At 36.9% G+C, this 21,983-nt stretch overlaps 1 protein-coding gene across 3 annotated transcripts in view; it reads right to left on the bottom strand.

The window, feature by feature from the left end:
• NOX4 (NADPH oxidase 4) overlaps positions 1-21,983 on the bottom strand; it is a 181,996-nt gene that overhangs the window by 112,518 nt on the left and 47,495 nt on the right. For all 3 annotated transcript variants that reach the window (XM_049889568.1, XM_049889570.1, XM_049889571.1), the window contains 3 exons: positions 19,207-19,234; positions 11,686-11,758; positions 7,721-7,801 (listed from right to left, as the gene is read on the bottom strand). In XM_049889568.1, coding sequence (XP_049745525.1) covers positions 7,721-7,801; positions 11,686-11,758; positions 19,207-19,234 — 182 coding nt within the window. The remainder of the gene's footprint in view (positions 1-7,720; positions 7,802-11,685; positions 11,759-19,206; positions 19,235-21,983) is intronic.

The raw sequence follows: 21,983 nt of genomic DNA, 5'->3' as shown, positions 1-21,983 counted from the left end.
TCTGCTAAAACTCAACCACAAAAAGACAAACAACCCAATTTAAAAATGGGCAAAGGATATGAACAGGCACTTCACTAAAGAAGACATTCAAGTAGCTAAGAGATACATAAGGAAATGCTCACAATCATTAGCCATTAGAGAAATGCAGATCAAAACTACAACGAGATTCCATCTCACTCCAACAAGACTGGCATTAATCCAAAAAACACATAATAATAAATGTTGGAGAGGCTGTGGAGACACTGGAACACTTATACACTGCAATGGGAATGTAAAATGGTAGAACCACTTTGGAAATCAATTTGGTGCTTCCTTAAAAAACTAGAACTAGAACTACCATACGATCCAGCGATCCCACTTCTTGGACTATATCCTAGAGAAACAGGAGCTTTTTCACAGATATATGCACACCCATGTTCAGTGCAGCACTGTTTAGAATAGCAAAAAGTTGGAAGCAACCAAGATGACCATCAACAGACGAATGGATAAATAAACTATGGTATATTCACACAATGGAATACTGTGCATTGATAAAGAACAATGATGAATCCGTGAAACATTTCATAACATGGACAAATCTGGAAGACATTATGCTGAGTGAAATTAGTCAGTTGCAAAAGGACAAATATTGTATAAGGCCACTATTATAATAACTAGAGAAACAGTTTAAACAGAGAAGAAAATATTCTTTGATGGTTACGAGACAGGGGAGGGAGGGAGAGAGGGAGGGAGGGAGGGAGAGAGAGAGGTGTATTCACTATTTAGATAGTAGATAAGTTTTATTTTAGGTGAAGGGAAAGACAGAACCCAATACAGGATAGGTCAACACAACTGAACTAATCCAAAAGAAAAGAAGTTTCCTGAATAAAGTGAAAGCTTCAAAGTCCAGCGTAGCAGGGGCAGGGGTTTGAGGACCATGGTTTCAGGGGACATCTAAGTCAATTGGCATAATAAATCTATTAAGAAAACATTCTGCATCCCACTTTGGAAAGTGGCGTCTGGAGTCTTAAATGCTAGCAAGTGGCCATTTAAGATGCATCATTTGGTCTCAACTTACCTGGAGCAAGGAGGAATGAAAAACACAAGGTAATTATGAGCCTAAGATACAGAAAGAGCCACATAAATCAGAGACTACATTAGCCTGAGACCAGAAGAACTAGATGGTGCATGGCCACAACCGATGGCTGCCCTGACAGGGAACTCGACAGAGAAACCCTGAGTGAGCAGAAGAGCAGTGGGATGCAGACCCCAAATTCTCATAGAAAGACCAGACTTAATGGTCAGACTGGGACTGGAGGGACCCCAGAGGTCATGGTCCCCAGACCTTCTGTTAGCCCAGGACAGGAACCATTGCCAAAGCCAACTCTTCAGACAGGGATTGGACTGCAATAGGGGATAGAAAATGATACTGGTAAAGAACGAGCTTCTTGGATCAAGTGGACACATGTGACTATGTTGGCATCTCCTGTCTGGAGTGGGGATGAGAGGGTAGAGGGGGCCAGAAGCTACCCAAGTGGACATGAGGAGAGAGAGTGGAGGGAAGAACTGTGCTATCTCATTGGAAGGAGGGCAATTAGGAGTATATGGCGAGGTGTATGTAAATTTTTTTTATAAGAGACTGACCTGATTTGTAAACTTTCACTTAAAGCACGATAAAAATTAATTGAAAAAAAAAAATGTGATCTGTCTTTCTTACACAACTATTAGTACTGGTATTAACATATTTTTTCTTGCTAACATTTACTGTGCACTTCTATGATCTGTCTAGTTTGCTATATTCACTTATTTAAAGTCAAAACGACCCTTCGGTGTAGGAAATTTAATTATCCCATTTGATAAACAAGAAAAAGTGAAATTATCTGCCAAGTCATACAGCTATTAAGGAATCTAACTCTTAACCACCATGCTATACTTGCCATCTTGGGAAAGAAAATCAATTTATTTTAAAGATCTATTTGGACACTGAGAAGAAACAGCTGTGCTTAGTATATATAAACTGCAGTAGTTTTTTAGACTGCCATGCAATATGGACTTCCTTCTACGTGATAAAAAAAAATCTAAACTATAGGTAACAAGAATGAAAATCAGATTAAACTAAGGACATGGATAACCATGAAATGGGATAACTGTATCTTAAATAATACTGACTGCAATGTTTAGAGTGAAGAAGGTGCGGCTTCCACTATGCCGATATCACATCACACTACTCTGAGAACCAGGTGGTATTCACACTTTAAAAGGGATACTGAGAAGCTGAGCCAAACTAGAGGCAGTACAATGGTTAGTGGTTAGGAATGTGGGTTCTGGAATCAGATCGTTGTTGTTAGGTGCCTTAACATCAATTCTGACTCACAGCAATCCCATGTGACAAAGAACTCCCTCAAAGGGATTTCTTGACTGTAATCTTTACAAGAACAAGTCACCAGGTCTTTTTTTCCTCAGAGCAGCTGTTGGGTTGGAACACCACCTTTCAGTTAGCAGCCAAGCACATAACCATTGTGCTACCAGGGCTTCTTTGTAATCAGGTTACCTAGATTCAAATGCAAGCTCTTCTACTTAGTAGCTGTGACCTCTCACCTTTCCTGTCCCCTCCTTTGTAAATGGAAATAACAATATCTACAGTGTGTTGGGAGGATTTATGAGACAAAGCATAAGCAAGAAAAAAAAAACAACAACTCAAGCAAACCTGCTGCTGTTGAGTCAATTCCGACTCATAGCAACCCTACAAGGACAGTGTAGAACTTCCCCATAGGGTTTCCAAGGAGTGCTCGGGGGATTCTAACTGCTCACCTTTTGTTTAGCAGCTGTAGCTCTTAACCACTATGTCTTCCAGTTCCACACAGGTGATATCAGATTCTAAACTCAGTGTTCTTGCCATATGAATGATTTTTCCACCGAGCTCTTCTATGATATTATCCTGATCAAAGGCTTAGAGACTGTTAACATAACTCAGCAATTTTTTCCATATCCCCTGCATGCATTTTCCCATAACTTCCTCCCAGGAAGATGCAATGTTCCTGATACACTGAAGAACACTCTTCTTCTTTCAGAAATCATGTGTTACCGTACCTCTAGCCATTGCAGCTATTGCCTGAGCAAAGGTAGTCTGTAGAAGTATGCCTTGAAGGTGGCAATTGAACCTTGCTTGATCCATAGGCTGAATCTCAGCTGTCCTATCAGGAGATATGTACACCACTTTCACATCTTGATTTAGATCATCTAGGCGAGGAGCATGTCCGGGGGGTATTTACAAGTAGCAGCAAAATCTTGAAAGGAATGTTCTTTTTGCATGTACTTCTGGAGTGAAACAACTTAAAAACTGGTCTTAAAATAACGCAATCATCATCCAGGCCTTGGAGTTACTTCTGAGGTAGACCTACAGCTTATTTTTGTCAATGTTTTTGAATGCTGGGGGGTTTTCAGAATAGTAAACAAGAAAAGATTTTTATTTAAATCCTGCAGCATTTCCTCTAAGCAGTAGTGTGATTCTGTCTTTAAATGCCTTGAAGCCAGGCGTTGACTTTGCCTTTTTGTGAATGTAGCTCCATTCTGGTACCTTTTCCAAAACAAGCCTGTTTTATCCACGTTGAAAACCTGCTCTGGTAGATATTCTTCATCTTGTATTATCTTGTCGGGCTCATCAAGAAATTTTTTGACAGCTTCTACATCAGCATTTCCTGCTTCTCCAGTTATATGCATGTTATGTAAGCCATATCTGCATTTGAAGAGGTAAAATCAGCCTTTGCTAGCACTGAAGTACTGAAGTAATCTTGTCCTTGCAGTTCCTTCTGATTTCAAAAAGGCGCATGCTTTCATTTGAATCATCAGTAAACTCATAGGAATCCTCTTCTGGATTTGATCTTCTATCAAAATCATCAACAGCTTTTCCATCTCGTGAATTGGCCCTTGCCTCTTCGTTAGAATTGTCAATTTTATGCCAATAGCTCCTTCAGCTGCCCCCAAAATACTATTCTTATCCTTTATGATTGTCAAAAAGGTCATATGAGACAGCCCTTCCTGATAGGCTATTTCACTGACTTTCTTTCCCTCTTTCCATTATCAGGCCTTAATGATCTTCATCTTTAGAGCCATGTCTATCTAGAGCCTTCCTCACCTTCTTTTTTGGATTAGAATTTCCAGTGGCACAACTTCTTTTGCTAGATATATTGTTGGAGGTATAAGCAGTGCAGGTGTTACAGTTAGAGAAAGTTAAATAACTTAGCTTCAAATTAATAACTGATGCTTCTTATAGTCTGAAACGGTGAGTAAGAACGTGCTATAGGCCTGGTCTACAACAAAATCATCAGTGTCATAACGATGAAGTCGGAATCATAACAGCTGTTGGGCGCTTGCACTGTTCAACTGTTAAATGTTGTTAGAGTTGAACACTGCCCAACTTTCTATTCATTACGACTCCCAACACTGACTATATTGTAGACCAGGTCATATGGCAATGTTTTGAACAGTAAATCATAAAACTGATTATCTTGGAGTGAACATGTGAGAATAACATCAACAACTTACTTGCTGCAACACTGTAAAAAAAAACACTGTATGTAGTATATATTACTATGATAAAATGTAAAAAAAAAAAAAGGGGCAGTCACAAGTGTGGTTCGTCGTAACTCAAATACGTCAAGTCAGGGAGTACCTGTAATAGGTTGATTAGTACAACTTTTCCTGTAGATGCCTTTTGCTATTTCTTTGAGCAAATTAAAGGTATCTTATTTTATGATTCTGTTCTACAAAAATAAAATCAAAACCTAAATATGTTCTACCTTTACCTCAAAAAAGGAATAATGAAGACGCTCTAAATATAATCAATCTTCTTTAAACTTAAGAAATCTATTTGAACTCCTGAACCTCTAAAAAAAATGGTTCTACTTTGAATTACAAAGGAGCTAATTTTTTTCAGAGTTTTAATTTAGTAAAAAGTGAAAGCAAAAGAATGCATAATTCATTATACTAACAAGTGACTGCATTTTTCTCTCATCTTATGTACACATATAGATCACAACTCCAGATAAGCAAAGATCATAAACTTAAAAAAAACCCCAAACTTAACCCAAAATCTCAGAAGTACAAAGTTGTACAAGAAATAAAGCCTAGTAGTAAAGAATAAAGGATTTGATGGCAATGGGTTTGGTCTGGTGGTGCAGTGATTAAGCACTGGGTTGCTAACCAAAAGGTTGGTGGTTTGAACCACCAGCCACTCCATGAAAGAAAGATGCAGCCGTCTGCTTTCATAAAGATTACAGCCTTGGACACCTTATGGGGCGGTTCTACTCTGTCCTATAGGGTCACCATGAGTCTGAATTAATGGCAATGAGGTCTTTTTTTTTTTTTTTTAGGAAAGAATATGAATTTTTGAATCAGTGTTTGACTTTGAATACAGTAGCCATCAGTTATATAAACTTCAGCAAGTTATTTAATGTCTCTAAACCTCAGACTTCCCACCCATAGAGTACGTTTAATATTTTTATCTATCCTCATAAACTTCTGGGCATCTAGTGACATACAGTATAGAAACCATTTTGAGTGATATTGGCATACACTAAACGTTCTGTAATTATTTGAAATAATATTTATATATAACTCAATTCGTATTGTTATTATCTGATTACCTGTAGGCCACTCTGTGATAGCCCTGAGCCCTCTAAAACAGAATATAAAGCAAATTTCTCTATCAAGGGCTTTTTGTAGCCCTAATGCCCCACAAAGATTGATAAACAGAATGAGGAACATTCAGTGGCCACGGCCCTCTTCCCCGGGCTGAAATGGCTAGAAGTTGGGCTTCCAGTGTGTGGCCACGTTTCTGATCTGCTACAGCTGTATGTTCTAGACTCACGGTATAGAACAAAAGCTAAACAGTACATATGGGAAACCAAAAACCAACCAAACCCAGTGATGTCGAGTTGATTCCGACTCATAGCGACCCTACAAGAGACTCATTTAATACCGTTGTTTAAACTGGCAGTCTCCAAAATTAAGGGAAAAAAACATTTTGAACATGCACCCTGAAATAAATCTGTAATTTACATATATGTCCTGCTGTACTGATAATGTACATTATAAAACATTCTAAAGAAAGGATTAACAGCATGCCTGAACCTTTCTCCAAACACTTTCTCCCTGGAATCATTTTCGGTTAAGATAAATGGGGCGTGCCAGCTGTGTTACCATGCATCATTGTTTATTATTAGTGAAATGCCTTGGAACTGGGAGGACTGAGTGAACTCTAAAATAATTTTGGGAAACACAGGCCTCAGCATCCCTGTGCACAATGTTTTCTGGCAACTCAGTGCATTCCCCGAGGGGTCTCAGGCTGTTACCAAGATAGTTGTTCTTGTGTAGCATGAGGTTTACCCAAGGGAAGGTAGTCCATGTCCATCCATCCAGTCTTCTCTTCTCCAAAGAGTTGTTACATGAGTTGCTACATTGGGTGGGGTAGGAGGCAGGTGAAAATGGTTCCTGAGCAACTATAGAGGCCCCATTTAAGAAAACCCTGACATTTTTCTACTAACATCCTATGTCTCCTGTTCTGCATCCTTCTGCTAAACCAAGTGAACCTTATACAACACAATGGCCTATTGCGTCATATGAGTGTGACTAAGTTCACTAGTGGTCAGGCAAACACATGCATACACAAAAACAGAAATTCATAAAGTGTGTATTATAGATATGTGTTTGTGTTATACATACATATATATGTATTCTATCTTGGAAGAAGTATGACCAGAATGCTCCTTGGAAGCAAGGATGGTGAAGCTATGTCTCACACACTTTGGACATGTTATTAGGAGGGATAAGGACATCATGCTTGATAAAGTGGAGGGTCAGCGAAAAAGAGGAAGACCTTCGATGAGATTAACTGACACAGTGGCTGCAAAAATGGGCTTAAGCATAACAATGATTGTGAGGATGGCGCGGGACAAGGTAGTGTTTTGTTCTGTTGTACATGGGGTCTCTATGAGTCAGAACCCACTCAATGGCACCTAACAACAACTGCACCTATTACTGCCTCTAGGCTTTTCTAAATGAAAAGACTAGTAATGCCACTGTTAGAAACTCTGCAGCTGTAAGACATAAGCGGTTTCTGAAAATAAAAATACTAAAACATCTCTTCTTGAAGGTCATCATTCTTACTTTAATTTAGAGGCTATCAGGATTTCTTTATAAAAACCAAAACCAAACCCACTGCTGTCGAGTCCATTCTGACTCACAGCAACCCTATAGGACAGAGTAGAGCTGCCCCACAGGGTTTCCAAGGCTGTAACCTTTATGGAAGCAGACTGTCACAGCTTTCTCCCTCGCAGCAGCTAGTGGGTTTGAACTGTCGACCTTTTGGTTCGTAGCCGAGCACTTAAACCACTGTACCACCGTGGTTCCTTTGGATCTCTAGGGGGCTATAGAATTAATTATACGTCATCAATTTTAATTTACTTTAAATTATGTGTAGAATTAATTCTAGTCATCAATTTTAATATTCTTTTCTACCAGTTTCATTAAAACATGATACGTTAAAAACAGAATTATGCTTCTCTATAGAGTTCATTCAAAACCCATTTTTAGGCACACATGATCTTAATTTTGTTTCAGTTATTTTCCACGTTACCTACTAGTATATTTGAAACTATATTAGAGTACCTCGATCTAAAATCTCAACTCAATCATACCCAGGAATAAGATATGGACTATTTTATGCATTCTTTAAACTTACCCTGAAACATGCAACATCAGCAGCATGTAGAAGACAAAGAAGAGATTATGAGTATACCAGAAGATGTCATAGTTAGAAACTCTGAAAAAACAAATAACAGTTTCAGTACTACTTTACATTTCTTCTTGCTAAAAAGAGTGCACTATTTCAAACATATGCCTCAATTTAACAAACCTAAAAAAAGAGCTCATCTTAGATTTTACTCCATAATACCAAAGCATCAACATACCACACAAACAAAATTGACAAAAATTATAAATAACAAATTATCAGTTTGAAGGTTCTTTGTATTTCAAATAAAGATATGTAAAAAGGACTAAAATAAGAGGATGTTTATTTTAAAGTTATTATGATGTAAGGCTAAGAAGTGGCTGATAGCCTGCTAATTTACATTTTTATTGCTCTTTATCAATATTCTCAATTTTCAAGTGATATCTAAAACTAATGCTCCCATTCCAATATATATTTTGAGTGTAGTTCGAAGGGAAATCAAATGCAGAGCAATTCAAATAAATGCTTGTCAAAGCTTTTTCTTGTCCTGGACAGTGTTAAATACCTTGGAGTTATTGCCATGGGGGTGGATAAAGAATCTGAAAAGGAAGGACTATGAGAAGCACAATCAATGAAATGTTTGGGAGAAGGAGAAAGATCAGCAATTATTTCATACGCTTGCGAGTAGGCAGATATTCATTATCAGCATCTTGGAAGTGGAGGGCAGGTATTTGTAGTCTTCCCAGGTGATTCTGATACAACCCCTAAAACCTTTCAGACCCTCTGATTTAATCAACGGCTAATTGTTTTTTTTAAAAAAAATTCACAGTTGTTGCTATTTTTAGAAAAATCATTAACATCCTGATAATAATATATAAAAAATATATATATACAGTATATAAAATCTCCACTGAATTTCTTATCTCAAAGAGTGTTTGAAAGTACTTTGAAAAGGAGAAAAAATATATGTTGTTGTGTTTCTTCCTTTTACTTTCTTTAACCTTATTGCACAAAGTTGATTCTTTATTGAATCTAAGTTCCCAGAAATGGAATCACTAGATCAAAGGACATACATCTGTAATGCTTTTAATCCATACAGCCAATTGCTCTCTACGAACATGTTTATCAATGAGAGATCCAAGTGTCTGTTCTCCCAAAGCCAGACCAAACTTGGTATTATCATGCTAAAAAGTCATTCAATTTTGACTGGCTAAAGTGGTACCTCATTTTATAAGTTTCCATTATTTTTTTATTAGTGAGACTGAGCAATACTTCCTATGTGTATCACTTTAATCTCCTGCGTGATTTCTGTTCACAGTCACTACCCATTTTTAATTGGGTATTATTCTTAATTAGTATGTAAACTATTTACATTTTAAGAATGCCAACCTGCAGTAGTTCCATGTGACTGGTAATAATTTCCCCAATAACGTGTTTATTATTTCTATGATATATATCAATAGGCACAAGTTTTAGTTTTCATATTTTTAGGCAAACATTTCCTAAATGATCCCTTGCCCATCCTGAGGTCTGATAAACATTAACTTAAAGTTTCTTTTAAAATTTTAATGGTATGTATCTATCTTAGTCATCTAGTTAGGTTATAACAGAAATACCAAAAGTGGATGGCTTTAACACAAAGAAGTTTATTTTCTCACAGGGTTGTTTAAAGTTGACTAAAAGTCCAAATTTAGGGCGTCAACTCCAGGGGAAAGCTTTCTCTCTCTGTCAGCTCTGGAGGAAGGTCTTTCTTGTCAATCTTCCCCTGAACTAGGAGCTTCTCTGTGGAGGAACCCCAGGTCTAGAGGACGTGCCCTGCTCCCAGTGTTTTTTTCTTGGTGATATGAGCTCCCAGTCTCTCTGCTTGCTTCTCTTTCCTTTCATCTCTTAAGATAAAAGGCGGTGCAGGCCACACCCCAGGGAAACTTCCTTTACATTGTATCAGGAAGGTGATGTGAGTAAGGGTGGTGTTACAATCTCACCCTAACCCTGTTAACATAAAATTACAATCACAAAACGGAGGACAATCACACAAAACTAGGACTCATGGCCTAAACAAGTTGATTCACATATCTTTGGGGGGACATAATTCAATCCATGACAATACGTATCAACTTTTATAAGAAGCCCTGGTGGCATACTGGATAAGTGCTCGGCTGCGAACCAAAAGTCACCTTTTACATTTAACTCTATAATTCATCTAGAATTTTATTCATTTAAGCTTTATCTTCCTCATAAGTTTGTAATGGCACCTTTACTGTTTTATTTTTTGTTTTTAGAAATTAGAACTTCTATATATCTTCAATCTTGTAAACAAATCTGGCAGATGCCCTAATTTTTCTTCAAGAACTCCTAAAAATACAGAAGTTTGCCTAGGACTGTTTTACCCAATTAAAATAAAATATCTCCCACAAAATGCATAGAGATCTGCCTTTAAATAAGGCAGTTTTTCTATTCGTATAAAAAGTCTTAAAAATATGCTTACCACTTGACTCAGCTACTCTACATCTAGGAAAGTGTCCTTAGGAAATAATTGAAAAAGTTTGCAAAGACACGAGAATAGGATGTTTGCTTCAGTATTGAAATAATGGAAAACTGGAATCGACCTAAAATCTTGAAAAATAAAGGACTAGGAAAATAAAGTATATCTATTTAGGTATATGGTAATATGCTATGCAGTCAGTAAAGACAATGACAGAAAAATATTAAAGTGGAAGAAATGTTCCTAACATATTTAAATAGAAAGCAAATTAAAATACTTTGTATAACATGATCAAATTTTTGCAAAATACACAGATATATGGAGAAAGAGAGAAAGATCAGTAGCGAGAGAGGGAGAGAAAAAGTGTGGTTTGGAGGGGGAGCAGGAGGTGGGTAAAGAGTAAGCAGAGATAAGTAGGTTCAAGTCTATAAACATAAATGCCAAAAAGGTTATGATGAGATTACTCATGAGGCTTTGGCGTGTGCATGTGTGTATAGGCGTGTTTACCAGTGTAGGGACAGACTCATTTGAGTATATTATTGGGCAATTATTTTAAAAGCGTGTGTGAGAAACAGAGAGAGATTTTATATATATATGGACATATATATCTTCAAAGAATCTTCACTCTACTTGTTGAGATAAGAAATTTAGTGGAGATTTTATATATCTGTCTATATATATAGGTATATGTATTAGTGACGAAGGTATACATGTATATATGTATACATACGTACACAATCTCCAATGACTTTTTTTATCTCAACAAGTACAGTGGTTGGAGATTGTTTCAAAGACAGGAAGAAATATATGTTGTTGTGTTTTTTCCTTTTACTTCCTTTAACCAAAAGACTTGATAAGAAATGGAAGACACTAAAATATTCTGAAAAAATCGCATGTGTCCATCAAAAAGGACATGTTAAAGTGCTCAGAACAATGTCTACCTGTAATTGCTCAAAATTTTTTGAAGTAGGAATAAACTCGAATGCATATACTTCCAATTATTTTACCAGAGTTCAACTTCTGAAATGTTTCCATAGCTTCTTTTAGAAGAGTAAGCTAAATTACAGCAAAACGAACTCACCTCAGGAAGTTAGTTAGAAGATAGTTTTAAATGGCATATTCCAAGGATTCTCAAAATCCCTGTGTCTGTGTTAAATTCAATCCCATGTCCCATAGAGGTACTCTGCCCTTCAGAGGGATAATCCTGAAGAACTCAAATTTCCTCAGTCATCACATTAAGTCTCCATATACAATTCCTTACCAGCCAAGAGAAGTTGACTAATGAAGAGATTTTTAAAAAACAGGAACTCATAAATAGAAATATTTGTACTTCAGTCTTTATTATTCAGAACATTCCACTAACCAAGTTATTGCATTGGCTAAGGAGTTTTTGGTTAATCAAGGCTGTTTCTACATGTGAAAATGAAGATAATCTGAAGAAAAATTTAATAATCTGACCAGTAAACATGGAAGTAATGACTCTGAAACTTACCGGATTGCATATGTAGAAGCTGTAATCATGAGGAATAGCACCAACACCATGCAAACCCCTGTCAGGCCAGGAACTATAAAAATGTACATAAATACACTTTAACTTAAATCATACGGAGGAAAGAGTACAAAGAATTATGACCTTGCACTCCAAAGTACTATGCTGCTCTGTGGGACGCCCAACTCAATCACTTATCTTCATGTATGTTTCTGCCTCAGAGATGACTTTTTGCTAATTGTCACAGTTTCAAAGCACTTAAGACAAAACAGGCTTTTTTGCTTCCTTTAACGGAAGAACCCCTTTTTTTTTTTTTTAATAATCTTAAATATGCCATTCAGATTGGTGAATATGTATAATAATTTTTACCTCCACAGGCACATGCTATACCACATGTCACTAATCAATGCAAAGGGAAGATTTAACATTCAACACTCTACAGTTCTGATTTTTTCCACCACAGTACTAAATCTCCCCTAACTACCTGCTTTTAATGGAATCATTATCTCTTTCAGTTTCAATTTCAAATAATTGCTTTTGGTCTTCACTACCAGCAATAATTTTAAAGAAAAAAATAAAATCTAAAGCTTTCTAAAAACTATAACTTCAAATATAGAATATAATGTATTTCAAGAAAAAAATACAATGCTGATATTTTTAGAACATTTGCAGACATATTTCCTCTTGGTATTGAAAACATGCTGAAATCATTTCTTCTAACACGGCATAACATTTGCTTAGGGAAAAAAAGAAAGAAAACATGCAAATGTGTTAGTTTTGGGAGTTAATGACAGGATAGATTGTTACAAATCCATTGTCAGTCCATATTGCCTGTTCAAAATGAATAGCTGATAGGCTATACCTAAAAAAGGTAAAAACTCAGTTCTTATTACTTTATTACTACCAAATTAAATATCCTGTCTCTAAATTACGTTACAGTCATAAAAGTAACATCTAGACCAAAATGCCCAGGGGAGAAACTCCACCTTAAGTCAGGGCACACAGAAAAGCTACTGGAACAATTCTCTTTCAAAAAGTACAGACATTCCCCTACTTCTGTTCTTGCCAAGGAACCACCTAAGAAACAGGACTGTCATAGATTGTGAGCCACTTAACAGAAGCAGACAAGCTGGGTACTATGTAAAACCAATACAGGTGTGCATCATCAAGATTCCAGAGACTCTAAAATCATTGGAAAATGACAAAATTAAAAATCACAGTATAGTAGGAACAAGTTTGTACTTATGGGCCTACATGGGAAATAAGGAGAGAATATCTTTGGATTCTTATACACTTTATTACCTTTCCTCCTCACTTCTGCCAATACAAAGACATAGTAGCCTAATAAAACTTTCTCTTTCCCCATGTGCCTCATTCAAATCATCTCTCCTCTATACTTCCTTCCCAGGTTCCTCTCTTTCCCAAAGTCTTTTCCATTTTCTCCAGGTGAGGGCTTACTTCTTAAAACCAAGAAAATCAAACCCATTGCCGTCGAGTCAATTCTGACTCATGGCAACCCCACGGAACAGAGCAGAACTGACCCATAGGGTTTCCAAGGAGTGGCTGGTGGATTCGAACTGCCGAACTTTTGGTTAGCAGCCAAGTTCTTAATCACTGCGTGACAGGGGTAAGAAAAAAAAGCAAACTAAACAAGTTCACACTAAAGAATCAAAGAACAGAAAATGTACTACGTAAAAAGAATAGCATCCCTGCAAAATGACCCGGCCATTTACCCAAGAGAAACACTGCATATGTTCACACAAAGACTTACTCAAGGATGTTCACAGTCAGTTAACTTTTAATAGACAAAAACTGTAAACAAATCTTCATCAACAGATGAATGGAGCAACGATTTATGTCCACAGCTGGAAAATTAATCAGCAATACACAAAACCATAAATTGATGACATATGCATCAACATAGATAAATCACAAAATTATTAGGCTAAGTGAAAAAGCTGTGTTGTTGTTAGTGACCATCAAGTTTATTCCAACTCATGGCAACTCCATATGTGCAGAGTAAAACTGCCCCATATGGTTTTCAAGACTATGATCTTTCAGAAGCAGATCGCCAGGCCTGTCTTCCAAGGTGCCTCTGGGTAATTCAAACAGCCAACCTTTTGGCTAGTTGTGGAGTGCCTAACTATTCGTGCCACCATCCTAAAAAAAAAAAAAAAATTATCTTTTTTTTTTTTAGTGTAAACTTCTAGAAGATTCAAACTATAGTAATAAACACTATATCAGAGGTTGCCTCAGAGGAGCAGAGGAATGAATGCATTACAAGGGGCACAAAAAAATTTGGGGGGTGATGGAAATATTTGTTATCTTGATTTTGATGATGGTGTCAAATGTGTACACATGTCAAAACTGAACAAACTGCATATCTTAAATATGTGTAGTTCAGTGTAGCTCAATTACAACTCAATACATCTGAAGGAAAAAAAGAGGGGGAAAGTCAACCTCTCTGTCCTCAAGTCATGAAAAAAAAAAAAGACCTTTATTTGGCCAAATAACAAAATGATAGCATTTCAGATGGCTCCATAAGTATGAAATTTACAGTTGGAGAGGTCTTCTCAATAATTTTATTGGACCTTTATTAATGTTCTACTCTGTCTACATACGAGGTTTCCTATGTGGTTCTCAACATGCCAAGATTAGTTATGGAATGTCTGCAAATCAATTCATCTGAAAGACACTTGAATAAAATGAGTATGTTTAGCATAGAGCCGTAATTTTCAAAGTGTACTATTTGGAACATAAATTCCTTGAGATATTAATTTCTATTACTCAAAAATGTTTTATCCATTCCTTGGAGAGTGTTACAAGGCATATTAGTATAATAAAAGATTTGAGAAGTAGCAATGTCAAGAAATCCTTTTAAACTTAAACAAATTTCCCTCAAACTCATTTGACTAGAGAACTTCCTTTAGAGCAGAACATGGAAAACATATTGGAGAGACTCTGAGGGGGCAAAATAGTTGACTTAGGTTATTTGAAGATGAAGTAGAAGCCCCAGAAAACCCAACCGATGGTCAATATACCCTAGGGTTATTTGTCCCTTAGGCAAATTCCTAATCTTGTTGAAACTCATCTCAAGACTGAGATCAGGGAGAATGAATTCAATGATATTAAATGTTCCTTCAGACTTACGAAGTTATTTATCTAAAGAATTAGTTTTTCCTTTCTATCTCCCCAAAATATAAAAAGACTAGAGTTTAACATTTACAAAGTAAAAAATTTCAGATCAATAAAAAAGAAAAATGTATTACAATTAGTATGGTCAAAGAAAGAAATATTGGGCTATCTTGAGAAGTAATGAGTTCCTATCACTGGAAATAACCAAACAGGTAGGCTAACCTATTATCTGGATGTTAACAGAGATGATCTATGCATCAGATAGAAGAGTTAAAGAAACGGGTTTTATGCAGTCAATAAATATTTTCTGAGCATCTATAATGCACTGTCAAGTGCAAGAGATAAAATGAATGCTGCTCTAAAAGAAACACTGGTCCAGTAGAGGAGACAGAGATAGGCAATAGCGACATAGGATATTAAGTGTTAAAGGAGCGCTAAGTACATAAAAAGATACCCTACATAGCCTTGGGTGACAGCTAAGTCCCAATATATTAGCCTGTAAGATTCCTGGGGGAAACCCTGCTGGCATAGTGGTTAATAGCTATGGCTGCTAACCAAAAGGTTGGCAGTTCAAATCCACCAAGCACTCTTTGGAAACCCTATGGGGCTACTCTGTCCTATAGGATCACTGTGAGTCAGAATCAACTCAACAGCAAAATGTATTTTTTTAAGGTTCCTGGGTGGCACAAATGGTTTGTTCTTGGCTACTAACTGAAAGGTTGGCAGTTCAAACCCACTCAGCAGTGCCATGGAAGAAGGGCCTGGTGATCTGTGCCCATGAAGATGACAGCCGAGAAAACCCTTTGGAGTAATTCTACTCTTTAACACATGAGGTCACTATGAGTCAGAATTGATTTGACAGCAACAGGGTTTTGTTAGTTTATGACCACACGTGGAGTCCCTGAGTGGTACAGACGGTTAATGTGCTCGGCTGATAAAAAAAAAAACGATTAGAGGTTTGAGTCCACCCAGAGGTGCCTCAGCAAAAAGACCAGGTGATCTACTTCCCAAAAATCAACCACTGAAGGCCCTACGGAGCACAGTTCTACTGTGACACACACAGAGTCCCCATGAGCCGGAGTCAACTCCATGGAAATTGTTTGTTTCTTTCTTTTTTTACTACACATATTCCAAAAGCTAGGAAGCACGGGTTGGAGACCTTCAAGCTAGTCTAATCTCACTAGGCAAAATTACTTGCACAAGTCAAGTACATTGATTTGTCTCTGAACTCTTTAAGCCTTCCAAGTTAAAAAGTCTAACTGATACATATTTCCTTAGGAAAAGTCATGCTTGTATGTTTATACTTATTACTTTTAACCATGCATATTAAATTAATTAGTTAGCAGCCTTTATAATGAATTAATGTACTATACTGCCATTTCTAGATGAACCTGACCATTTTCATCCATACTCAGATGTCGTCAGGAATATACCATCTTGCATTCATTATCTTATCTTTTCTAACATAATTGGAAACATAATTATATTTGATTATGAAAGTGTTTCTAAATGAAATTGGATATTATACATTTTATTCTCACCATACAAGATACTACCAAATTTGGAGATACGGAAGAAGAATTTTTATAAGAATATTTAGATAATTAGGTCTATTTCACTATTTTATAAATTTTAATTGGAATGTTTTTAACATCTCCTTTCCAGTGAGTCTACCTACCATATTTATGTCACTTGTACTACCACTGGCTTTATTTTCCATGTGACAATCTTATTTTCTCGGTTACAGGTTACAAACTGAAAATTTTTAAAGAGAGGAGATTCTATATGACATGAAACAAACTAAAATCCAAGAAAACCGTATACTAATAAAAATATTTTCTGTCACCGAAAAAATTTAAAAGCATGCATGAATTCATTCATCCAAAACTTAATTTTTGCTAGGCACTGTAAAAACATTCAAAGATAACTGTGGAATAGATTTATTCAGAAATGCACCAGTAACACAAGCTAAATTAGGTCTATTTGTGGAAAACATTATCTCCCACCCAATTACAGTCCTTAGACCTGCTTTTCTCTCTCACCTGCTACTCTACAGTGAGGTCAACCAGATGCCCCAGGAGTTCCAAGCTCTTGTTTAGGGGTCATCCCTGGCCCCCATGTCTGAGCTGCACCTCCAGGAGAAGGGCCTGGCAAGTAGATGGCCCCTGAGCTGGAGCACACTATTTCTTTTGTGGTAGTGTGTAAGATGGGCCACCAGAATGGTGCTGACATGCCTATTTGGTGAAAGTCAAATTGTTATTACTAACAGGAGACCTACAAAAAAAAAAAAAAAATGCCTGAGGCCCTGCATGCCCTACAGAAGGAAGCCCTGCCCCATCCTGGAGAAGCCCACTTTCAAGTGGAAGGAGATAAATTAATCTAAAATGTATTTTTATAAGTAGCTTTAGGAACCTAGGACAAAGAGAGAAGAGCTTATGCATGATGGGGCATGTCAGCTATCACTTAAAGGATGAACTGGTGTAGACCAGGCAAACAAAATAGACTAGGCTATTGCAGGCAAAAGATATGTACTGGTGAGAAGTATGATGAGATAGATGTTCAGCAGTGGCAGAATGGTAGCTCCCAAAGTACATGGGAAGGTTGGTAAAAGACATTTCCGGGCCCCACTCTAGACAATCTCTAGGATGGGGGTCAAGGAAATTTGAATTTTTAAGTATCTTCTCCACTTAGACCATTCAAAACCAAGTATGAGACCCTTGGGCAAGAACATAGGGTGATGGGCTCCATTCTAGGTGATAAGGATGGAGGTTAAGAGTCCACCTACTTATATAGAAGTATTAATTACACTAAGTATTTAAGTACACTATTTTTGTCACATAAGGTTTTTTTTTAAATATCTTTGTAAACTTCTCTAAACACTTTAAATGTTCCCAGTCTTCAAATAAACTTTGTACCATAAAAATAATACTAAAACAACATTCGTTTATTTCTCTTAAATTACTGCAATATAAACCAAAAAATACATTGATTTCATACATAAGGTTTTATTTTTCTGATTTTTCCTCCTCCTATTTCTCATCCAATTCTTAACTGCCCCAATTCTTAAGGCTTAAGTAAAAACATGTTTTCAGTGAGCAAAGCTATAAGCAAACCTAAAATGTATTACTAAGGAGAACACTGAAATACTATACAAGTGACAAATACATGTCTATATGTGGAAACAAAATATATTTTGTAAATCTAAGTACACAGTCGTGACATGGAGGGAGAAAGCATCTGAATGTTTGCTGTTTTTCATCATAGAACTGATTCAAAAGAAAAACAATGTGCTTAACAAGGCAAAGCCTCAGTCCCATATCCAGTTCTGATCCTGAATAGGGTGTTACAGCCAATCACTTAGGACAGACCATCTCAGCTAGTCAATTATCCTAGTCCCTGCAATCTGTGCTAAATATCCTAAAATGTAGCTTTTTCCTTTCATCATTATACATGTGAGGTTGAGAGACGAAGAATGCTAGCAAGAATTGTACTAACATCAGGGCAAGATTTTGTTGCGTTCAACTGTGCTCTAACAAAATTAATAGTCTAGACTGAGATTTCATGGGCAACATGCTTAAGAAGGAAAAATAAATTGCAAATGAAAATGGAGACATGATTCGAGAAAAATAAGTTATTTTCATGACTATGTTTCTCCTCCCTTTTGCTTAAATGTAAAATTGCTATATCATATAGGTTTTTGATCACAAGAGGTCCTACTCAATTACTGAATAATAAAAACTACAGTGGTACCCAGAGTGCTTGGTGTTTCCTCTCATTATACATGTATTATCCTCCACAGTACTTGCCACAGCACTGATCACAAAACAGGTTCTCAACAAGCATATGGTGTTACACTGTTTTCATTGCAAGGACATATGAAAGGGAAATGTTTTTGCTCACTTTTACTCTCCATTCTTTCACACCCCAATTTTTGGCCTTGGCCTTCTGGTTTTTTTTCCAAAATTTTATTTATCTTACTGCTGCCATTGAGAACATACACAGCAAAACACATACCAATTGAACAGCCTCTACATGCACCACCCAGTGACATCAACCACATTCCTCAAACTGCACAACCATCTCCACCCCACCCTCCTGAGGTGCCCCTCCCCACCAACACAAACCCAGAGCCCTCAAGGTTCCTACCCAACTCCTGAGCTGCTGTTCTCCATCAGATCCCACACAGACCGTTCCCAAAGCAGGCCTCCCACCACCAGCCAAGTCAAACCACTGTTTTACTGCAACCTTATACCTGACCCCCTAATATTTGCTCAGATATGCAAATTTACGATTACATTTTAACACATATCTAATTGCTGTACCATTTGAAGATGCTTATTTTCAAAGATTTTCCTGAATGTTCAGAGAGAACAATAAATAACAACTTACCAGTTGTGAAGAGAAGCTTTCTAGGATCCTGAGAGAAGGAAAAAAAAAAAAAAAATTAGACCGAAAAATAAAACACCAACGATGTAGAATTCTACAAGGGATCTATAGGGTCTAAGAGGCATGTATTGGCCCATTAACATACTGTCCTCCCAGTGGAAATGAGAGGTTTAAGTTTCAATTTTTTTTTTCCATAATACTAGAGAATGATTATAACAAGTACAAAATCCAACTCAGAGGAACCTATCCATCTGAGAAAGGCCGAGTGCTAGATGAGAGGTCAGAAGATCTCGGTTTTAATTCTAATGGCCACTTACAAGCTAGTGGCAGTGGCTTCAAGCCCACCTTCTGATCATTTTGAGACTTGGTATCTTTGGCTATCATGTGAAACCATTAATACATACACCGTGTACCATAATTTTCAAACTGAATTCATAAGGAGTCAAAACAGGAGGATCACACGTAGTGAAATCTGTAACAGAAGGTGTACACTTTAAACTTGGTCCTAAAAAGACTAATTGAGAACTTACTCTGTTTCAAACACTGTAAAAAGTGGTGAGGGTACACAAATAGAGGACAGAGTTCCCACTACTCACAAATATAAAACAATATTATTAATATTGTAATATTAATTGTTATTGTAGTATTTCCTTTAAATTATATCTCTCATGTTTAAATGGATCAAAGTCAACTCCCTTTCTTCCTTCTGGAAAACACTGATCAATTCTTAATAGATTTTTGGATTCATTTTTTATCCTCACGGCAGATACTGCTGCACAATTTCTGAATTCCTTTCCTTATCTCTCCTTTGAATCTGAAGTCAGGCCAGGTTAAATACTGAGGAGGAAGTCATTTAGATGGTATGATTTCAGGGGCCATGAATAAAGGCCCCTTGTTCAAGAAGTTCCTCAGCTGGCTTAGCTTAAATGACATACCCCTGGTATTAAAAACATGGCTAAAGGGTGAGATGGAAAACCTAATATATAAAAAACTAGTATTAATATAATACAGGTTGAATGAAGTGACAATAGTAGAAATATGAATGAACAGCTTTGGAAACCCAGAAAATGGAACACTTAATATTGTCAAGGAAGGAAAATAGAACATGAGAGTCAGAGACTGTTTCATAAATGACAAGATGAGGTAAGTTTAGTTAGGCCAACAGAATGTGATACAAGTTGGAGGGTAGGTCATTTCAGACAAATGTAAAGCATAAAGCAAGAACAATAAGGTGCACAGCACAAATCTGTTTTTCCAAAGGCATTTCACATATATACAGAGAGCCCTGGTGGCACAACGGTTAAGCATTCGACTGCTAACCAAAAAGGTCAGTAGTCAAACCTATCAGCTATTCCACAGGAAAAAAGACCTGGAGATCTGCTCCGTAAACGTTACAGCCTAGGAGATCCTATGGGGCAGCTCTACTCTGTCATATAGGGTCGCTATGAGTTGGGATCGACTTAATGACATACAACACACACACACATAAATATATACATAAATACATATGTATTTTTTATTATATATTTGTTAGTTTATATAATTTTTTTCATCTTACCTAGCATATTGCCCTGTACCTGCTAGGTGCTCCGTAAATATTTATTGAAAGAAGAGCAGGATAAAGGAAAAAGAAAAGAAAAATAGGAAGGAAGAAAAGGGAAAATATAAGTTAATGAGTCGACATTCTTCCACCAAATTGGCAAAAATTAAAAAAAAAAAAGACAAGATAAGCAAACAGCCATTCTCATGGCCGAAGTATGTAAACTGTTAAAGCCTTTTTGGATGGTAATTTGGCAATGTCCACCGAAACTAAACTTTTGAACCAACGGTCTAATTTTATGAATTGGTCTTACAGGAATACTACTAGAAGCGTACAAAGAAATAAGTTTACTGAAGTGTGGTTTACAACAAAAATATAAAATCAACCTAGATGTCTGTAAATAATAATGAAGTTTAAAAAATTATGGCACATCCATATGAAAAGAATTATATACACATTAGAGAGATGGAGAGAGAGAATGAGCAGGCAAATATGCCAGAATAAATGGATACAGGCATACTGCAGAAACATATGCTTCATGAAGTACAGCTAAAAATATCTGCAAAGAAAACATAAAATAATTAACTGTGACTATCTCTTTTTTTTTTTTTTAGTGGATATCTCTGGAAGAAGATTTCACTTGCGTTTGAGCTTGTATTACCCTTGAAATAAAACAATTTCAATAACTAGAAGTCCAAAAATATCTAAAAATTTTGGAGTACTAAGCAAAAGGTTGGTGGTTCTAACACATCAGCCACTCCACAGGAGAAGGATGTGGGACTCTGCTCCCATAAAGATTTAAAAAAAAAAAAAAAAAACCAAACTCATTGCTGATGAGTCAATTCCAACTCATAGCAACCCCATAGGACAGGGTAGGACTGCCCCATAGAGTTTCCAAGGAGTGCCTGGTAGATTCAAACCGCCGACCTTTCTGGTTAGCTGCCGTACCACTTAACCATTACAACACCAGGGTTTCCTACATAAAGATTATAGCCTTGAAAACCCTATCTAGCAGTTCTACTCTGTCCCAGTTCTACTCTGGGTCACTATGAGTCAGAATCGACTTGATGGCACACAACATACACATACATATGTTTATGTGGGCAGCCCTGGTGGCATAGCGGTTAAGAGCTTGGCTGCTAACCAGAAGGTTGGCAGTTCAAATCCACCAGCTGCTCCCTGGAAACCCTATGCGGCAGTTCTACTCTGTCCTATAGGGTTGCTATGAGTTGGAATCAAC

The sequence above is a fragment of the Elephas maximus genome, chromosome 7 (assembly GCF_024166365.1).
Source record: "Elephas maximus indicus isolate mEleMax1 chromosome 7, mEleMax1 primary haplotype, whole genome shotgun sequence".
Taxonomy (NCBI): Eukaryota; Metazoa; Chordata; class Mammalia; order Proboscidea; family Elephantidae; genus Elephas; species Elephas maximus.
The sequence above is the reverse complement of the archived record's forward strand: the minus strand, read 5'-3'. Positions and strand labels throughout refer to the sequence as shown.